This window comes from Clupea harengus, chromosome 6 (genome assembly GCF_900700415.2).
Source record: "Clupea harengus chromosome 6, Ch_v2.0.2, whole genome shotgun sequence".
In the NCBI taxonomy this organism is placed as follows: domain Eukaryota; kingdom Metazoa; phylum Chordata; class Actinopteri; order Clupeiformes; family Clupeidae; genus Clupea; species Clupea harengus.
In genome coordinates this window covers 11,299,152-11,306,651 of record NC_045157.1, presented here as the reverse complement: position 1 = coordinate 11,306,651, position 7,500 = coordinate 11,299,152, and the positions used below count along the sequence as shown (strand labels likewise).

The 7,500-nt window shown below is 47.1% G+C and overlaps 2 protein-coding genes across 6 annotated transcripts in view; one reads left to right on the top strand and one right to left on the bottom strand.

Annotated features, from left to right (window-relative positions):
* Window positions 1–1,321: 1,321 nt before the first annotated feature.
* On the bottom strand, window positions 1,322–4,246 carry znrd2 (zinc ribbon domain containing 2). Of its 2 annotated transcripts, none has more exons than XM_031568988.2 (4): window positions 4,058–4,246; window positions 3,489–3,637; window positions 3,041–3,125; window positions 1,322–2,207 (listed from the first exon to the last, which is right to left on the bottom strand). In XM_031568988.2, exons 1-4 carry the CDS (start codon window positions 4,071–4,073, stop codon window positions 1,714–1,716), a joined length of 744 nt encoding a protein of 247 aa, XP_031424848.1. In that variant the 5' UTR covers window positions 4,074–4,246; the 3' UTR covers window positions 1,322–1,713. The 2 variants fall into 2 exon arrangements, with proteins under 2 accessions (XP_031424848.1, XP_031424846.1); XM_031568986.2 differs by lacking the exon at window positions 4,058–4,246 and adding an exon at window positions 3,797–4,024.
* Window positions 4,247–4,666: 420 nt separating this feature from the next.
* slc44a1b (solute carrier family 44 member 1b) overlaps window positions 4,667–7,500 on the top strand; it is a 22,020-nt gene continuing 19,186 nt past the window's right edge. For 2 of the 4 annotated variants that reach the window (XM_012814337.3, XM_031568984.2), the window contains exons 1-2: window positions 5,924–6,051; window positions 6,750–6,839. In XM_012814337.3, coding sequence (XP_012669791.2) covers window positions 6,028–6,051; window positions 6,750–6,839 — 114 coding nt within the window. In that variant the 5' untranslated portion in view covers window positions 5,924–6,027. Of the gene's footprint in view, window positions 4,847–5,923; window positions 6,052–6,749; window positions 6,840–7,500 lie in introns of those variants that run through there. The other 2 variants (XM_031568983.2, XM_031568985.2) reach the window with 2 other exon arrangements.

Below are 7,500 nucleotides of genomic sequence, written 5' to 3'. Positions count from 1 at the left end.
TTGTAAAAATGTAGTAGAAGGATGTAGAAAATAACCTGAAAGAAACTGTATCCTCATCTACAGCCTGCTGAGATACAATGGGACATTCTTCCTGGAGGGCAGAAAGTTATTTTACAGCATACAGTCATGACACTGATGGTCATAGACGTTTCACCTTCATCCAAAAAAGAACCTCTGTATTGCTACGAAGAAAAGAATATATCAAACTAACAGTAATCCAATTTTTTTTTAAGGTCACAAAACAATTCCTAGGTGTTTTCATTGACCCTTGACCCCAAATGACTACACACAGTAATTTGGAATGTTCCCTACAAAACCTCTCACACTCTCAGGGCTGAGATCACTGTAGATGATTTTCAGGTGGGTGAGATTGTGTGAGCTGTTACTGTAAGCCCAATGGTGGAAATATGACCGAACACCTTGTTTTCTGACATAGTGGCACACACTGTTACCTGTATTTGCCTCATGCCGACCCAGCACTTCCACTCTGGCTCACTTGACACATGACATGTTAGAAGCATTTCCTGCATTTGGACATATTAAATCAAACCTTCTCATTAAATGTCAACCAGCAACGTTTTAAAGACAAGTAGTCACTAAAGCTGACAAAATATATGCTTCACAAACAATGATAAATGTTTTAATCATTTATCATTTCATGATTTGATTTGAATTAATAGATGCATGATTTGTGGGAGATTTGACCATTCAACGGAGAAACTGCATAATACATTTTCATCAACATGACATTGATAATGTAGGTAAATGCAGACAATAAGCATTCGCAATTTCTTTAAAAGAATGAGAAATTGCTGTCATCATGTGCACAAGGGACTGGATAATGTGCACAAGTGCCTTACACCAAAGTACTGGCCCCCCAGATACCCCGAAGTACATTTATAAGACAAATATTTTATTATGTCGGTACAGTATAATTTATTAAACTGTACATAAATGAAATTATGCCTAATACAGTAAAACCCCTTTGTAGGTACCCATCAAATAACGTGAAATTCACAAAAATTCGCAAGGTACCTTCCTTTTTATTTTCAATATCTACAGAGGCCGTTCAGACCTCAAACCGACGGTAAATAATGATAAATCCGCACAGCTCACATCCCTCTCCTCTGCTGCAGTGAGATCAATCCATGATGAAGACCCATGATGCTCTGCTCCCGTTTGAGGAAGTCTGATGAAATATGCGCAGACGGAGTTGCTCTCCTTTTTTAACAGTTCTGCACTACCTGCCTGTACTTCATGTTTACACACTTACACACAAACGGGAACCACAGACACACACACACAAAACACACAACCAAACTTGTTCTGTAATGTTTTTATTGAGCATGACGAACTTCCCAAAGTATGGGCCTAAACACAGTTATTACATGAACTTCTAGGACATCCATCCAACAGCACTCTGCTTGTGCGTGTGTGTGCGTGTTAACCTGACCACTCGTTAACCACCTCAATAACAGCCTCCCACCTGTGTGTGTGTGTGGGCCTGTGTGTGTGTGTGTGTCTTTATGCATGGGAAGTGTGTTCTTCTGATGTGTGTGTGCCTTTATGTATGGGAAGTGTGTTCGTCTGATGTGTGTGCGCTAATGCGTGGATGTGTGTACTTTGCTTTTGAGGTGTGTGTGTGTGTGTGTGTGTGTGTGTGTGTGTGTGTGTGTGTGTGTGTGTGTGTGTGTGTGGGCGTGCAAGCGTGCATCAGTCTCTCTCTAAGTCCCTGATGCTGCGTAGCGAGGTGGCACAGCTGTGTATGAGCTGGCAGAGTTGGACGCTGGCCTCCACCGAGGGTGACTGCTCCAGCTGGCACGCTGCCCACTGTAGCTTCCCCAGCAGTGCCTGCTCCGCCTCGCCCAGCGTCTGCTGCATGACCCCCACCACTGGGGCTGGCGCGGGGGGGCGCACGGGGGCCGCCGCCGCCGCGCCTGGAGACACGGAGGCTGGGTCCAGGGGTGCAGGGCTGGGCCGTGGAGCAGGGGCGTTACTCGGGGTGGGGGACCATCCAGAGGTGGCTCCAGCGGGGGCTCTCAGACCGGCCGCGGCCCCCTCGCAGTGCTCCGGTCTTGGCACGGTGCGAATGGGGCGGGGGGCAGCGTTGGAGGGGCAGAGGGGAGCCTCACCGTTGGCCTGCAGGGGGGGCTGGCAGGCCAGCTGTCGCTCCCGCACCTGAGAGAGTGCTGCCTGGGCATTCAGCGCTGCAGAAGACACACAAAGAGACACACACCTAAGAGAGTGCTGACAAACACACACACACACACACACACACACACCTCAGAGAGACTTCCAACAAACACACACGCACACGAGAGAGACTACATAAAAACTCAAACAAACACATTCACACACCAGAGAGGGCTGGCAAACACGCATGCACATACACGTAACTGAGAGAGTGCTGCCTGGGCATGCAGAACTACGGAGGACACACACGAAAAAACTACAGACTTCGTATATATTATTATTATATTATTGTATATACTATATAGTATATAGTACACTTGCAACTGCTACAATGGTTAAAAAATATAATATTTATATTTCTGTGACATAGCCCAGACATTGAAACTGCAGAGAAAGGTGTCAGTTTATGTTATAATGCTGGTTATTAGTGTCTATTTTTGCTGAAAAGACGCTTTCCTCACGCCTACCTAATGCGTCTCACGCAGGCAGCGTGCACGCTTTAACCTGTTAACATGCAAACCAACAGGTAACGCAGCCCCCTCCCTGTAGTGTGCTGGCCATTCCCCCCACACACACACACACACACACACACACACACACACACACACACACACACACACACACACACACACACACACACACACACACACACACACACACACACATCATCAGAGTGCTCTCTGAGTCCTGAGGGGATGCCACACCCACACACACACACACACACACACACACACACACACACACACACACACCTGAGAGACCACAGACACAAACACTTGAGAGCACGCCTGTGTGTTCAGTGCTACGGGACAGACACACACACACACAGGTACACAGACACACACACCTGGGTCGTCTTTATCCACATCGGAGTCCAGTTCCTGACAGGCCACACAGTAGAGGTTTTTCTGTCTGTCTTCCAGAAGAATCGTCTGTGAGAGCCAGAACAGAGAAAATGACCCTGTAGGTATTTATCTCTGTTAACACACCCACACACACGGTCAGCAGCAAAAAGTCCTGGTCTCCAGTAGTGAAATGATGCATGACTGCTTGAAACACTTACTGAAGCCTGGGTACATGTTGTATGGATAAGCACCATATGCAAGATCCTCTGCAGTAACGGTTTTACTGATAAACTTGTTGACAAGTTTATCACTTGGTGCTTGTGGAAATTAACCCTAAAATACTCGTTTGACAAATTGATGTATATGTAACTGTTCTTGTTGACAAGTTTATCACTACCCACCCGGCACAGTAACGTTATCCGAGTTATCGGCGCAAGAATGAAGACTCACCGCGCAGTGCTGGCAGCAGTCGCCCAGCATTTTGTAGCCCTTTAGCAGGTAGCTCCCCATCAGTTTGCTGATCTTGTCCTGGCGCTCGCGCTGGGCCTCCAGCACCTTCATCTCGGCCTCACTCGGCGGCTCCCACTCGAAATCGTCATCTGTCAGTCAGAGCAGCACAGTAAAACGTTAACGTAAGGTTGGCGTAGTTTAGTGCAGAGCTGTGGCTACTTAGACGAAAATGTAACTAACATCTCACTAATTTAAATCCTAAGTAGGAACGGATGTGGTTTCAGTTTTAGCTTTTTCAGTAGGCCTACCTTTGATTAAGTCTAAGTTCGCCCTACTCATAGTTAGGTATGGTAAAACAACTACGTTAGCTAGCTACGTTAACTGACGTATCTACGCTATGTCCTCATCAACTCAAACGCTACGCGACAATCCTATAAATAGTTTGCCCTTCCACGACTGAACAGACAATAAACGTAATCAACTGCAGCACGGTGTATGTTCAGCACTGCCACAACGCATGAATTACAATCTGACAGAACTTTGAAAACAACGGTGGCTAACCGTCCTACCTCCGTTCAGTGCCATGCTGATCCAATCCAGTCTCTGCTAGCTTCGAGCAGCGCCAGACCTCACGCTTCCTGCAATTTCTTTTGTGGTGGGTATTCAGACACTCTTTAATTCACCACGGATTCTTGGCGCCATCTTTTGGTCGGGAGTATTCGTCCTGTGCGGCTGGAGAAGACACAAACATGGATGTCGCTTGTCATTTTTTAATTATCCCTAATTAACTAATCCCTTAATTATCCTTAAATTATATTCATAAATGCACATATATTGCCTCTAAAAAACTAAATTGGTGTGGCGGAAGAAAGCAGTACACGAAAAAAAACCTATGTAAACTCCAGGTCGGGTTAAAGAAATGTATCACAAATAAAATGAGGTTCATGGGGTTTTAGGTGTCGGTGAGCTCTCCCTCGGTTGTGGGCCGCAGCCAAGTCATCTTCTGCTCTTCTACAACCTGTGTTCACACGAGGTTAGTGACGGCCAGTGATAGACAGAATGTCTAGGACTACGGTCAGACACACATACACAGAGAGAGGGAGCGAGATAGAGAGACGCACATAAACTCCACACACACACACACACACACACTGACCATTCCTTACGCTCACTCTCTCCCTGGTACAACAGCTAACAATGGAACAATACTCATCTGTTCTTCCGCGCGCTCCGGTTCTGCTGGCATCTCCGTGCCTGTGCCGTGTGCGCAAACAACTCAAGGCTGCAACGCAGACATGATGGACCCCCGGAGGCCCTCTGCCAATCCGTACACCTCTCGGCGCTGGGCAAAGGTAAAGGTAAGAAACATTTTCATCACGTCAACTGCACCACAAGAGAAACTATGGCTGTGAATGTGTTGAGCGGTGAATAGTGGCGTATGAGAATATCGTACGCAGTGCTGCCCGAATGTATTAAAATGAAATAGCCTACATTAAATTCAGTGGGAGTATACAAAACGGCTCATCAAACTTGTGATAAACGATAATCTGCCGTGCCGAGTACGATGGCTCATTGATTATGTATGATGTAATTGCTAGGGTACAATAAAAGCAGTCGAAAATGACATGGAATAGGCTACTTATTACTATTACTACTATTACTGTTAATTATTATTATTAGTAGTAGTAGTAATATTAGTATTAATAGTTGTAGCCTAATATTGTTGTTGTTGTTATTATAGCCTACTACTATTACAATTGTTGTTGATGGTGGGTGGAGGTAGTTGTAGTAGGTTCGTAAACTAAGTTATCAAAAAGGTGATATTTAACGTGTTGTGATTAGCTTATTATTGATACGCCCAGGCTTTTATTCAGCTTAGAAGGTCTATAGATTGAAGTTGAATTGGAGACAAGCGGAGACATCCTGTGTTTGAATATACCACTACAGGCGCAGCCTGTCGATGATTCCTGAGGGATTCACACACTCACACAGCAGTGCTTTGCGCACGGGACCTGCTTTGTCTGGATAGGTGTGTATGGGAGAGGGATGGTTTAATAACATGTCACCACAGGACAGTCACGAGCTGGGCCCTTGCGCTCTGTGTGACGGCGGAATGACAGATCACACGAGCCTATAGGCCCATGTTTTATCTGTCCGATCTTCTTTCTTCACACTCTCTACACACAGCTTCGAACCGCGCGCTTGTGCTGATATCCCAGCAGTACTTCCGGTGATTGAGGACAGCAGGCGCGCGCTGTGAGTGGACAAAAGCGTTCCTTTTCCGGCTGCACCTGCTCGCCATCAGGAAGTGTGTCGCGTTAAATCCCGAAGTAATAATCCTGTTTACCCGGGGCCAGAGGACGCTACGGTGGGGTTGGTGTGTCCGGGCGGACTGGTCGTATGTTCGATCTCGTCTCCTTACGGCATCACAGCTGCCTCGCGCTTTATGCAGGGTAAACGCGCGCGTCTGCTCCGTGCGAGGCGGGGTCTTGTTTTCCTGTGCGGTCGCGCTCTGCTTTTCATCTAAGCCTCGCCTGACATGGGATGCTGCGGCAGCACGGAGGTAAGCCTCGCGATGGATGTCCTCCGCCGTCGCAAGCTTGGCGTGCGGTAATGTAAATTGGGGGTACAGGTTAGCTATTGACCACACGGCCTTATTATGCACGATGTTAATTCAGACTCAGTTGCGCTGCTCAGATTAATATCAGATTAGCACAGCACAGCACTGCATAGCGCCTAATCCTATTAATACGGCCCAAGCACTCTCCCGGTAACTTGTCATCTGGTCATCAGCATCGTTTGCGATGTTGTTCACGCAGCAGGACTGAATGGCTGTCCGTGAGTGGGTCCGTTCCGCGCGGGTGCACATCTCCATGCACCGTCAAGAAATTGGCTCTTTCTCGCCGCACCGGTACAACCACACCTCAGTACGCCTGGTAGGAGTTGGAGCTAAGGTCATAAGTTTGGGCGCGCGGTTTATTAGCGGTCCTCATTTCTTCAGGCATGTCATCTTAGGGCAGCCTCGGGCCGCTGGAGGGACAGAGATGGTGTTGTCACCGGTGGAAGCGAAGCTGAACAATGTTCTCCGAGGACTCTTGTCTTCTTAATGGAAAATTGGATGGAAATTAACCCTAAAATACTCGTTTGACAAATTGATGTATATGTAACAGATACCATGAACGTCATTACGCAAGACTGAGAGAGAGTCATGTGTTGATTGACAGCTGTCATACTCTCATTCTTCGTGTTTTCTTTCCTCAGCGGACCAAGAGAGAATGGAGGCCGCTGGAGGACCGGAGCTGTACCGACCTGCCGTGGTTTCTTCTCTTTGTGCTCTTCTGCGTGGGGATGGTGAGTAGGCTAGAGTCTGCATGAGGTTGTTGGTCCACCACTGTCTCTTCTCAATGTGAGCTCTGTAGTATAAAGCAGGAGAGTTATTTTTCCATTTACTGTAGGAACTCTTGATATGAGGGCCTGTTGGAACCCACAAACATAAATGATTGATTTGATTGATTTTGTGTGTGTGTGTATGAGAGGGACTGTATGTGCAATACAGAAAATGTAAGATCTGTTTGTGTTTGTGTGTGTGTGTGTGTGTGTGTGTGTGTGTGTGTGTGTGTGTGTGTGTGTGTGTGTGTGTGTGTGTGTGCGCGCATGCATGAGAGGTAAGTATGTTGGTGAATGCCTGGATGTACAGTACACAGGTGATTGTATGTGTGTGTGCACGCATGTGAGGTGTGTGTGTGTGTGTGTGTGTGTGTGTGTTTGTGTGTGTGTGTGTTGTTAGTCCTGCTGGCTGCAGTAGATGAGCAACTCTCTCTGCAGGTCCACTGTTCCTAATGTAGGGCAGCAGCTTCTGCACACTCAACATGGTGACCTGCGCTAGGATCAGGACTAATAGCATAACCAGTCACACATGATAGAACACACACACACACACACGCACACGCACACGCACACGCACACGCACACACACACACAAACACACTCACACACCATGCACAAACACACT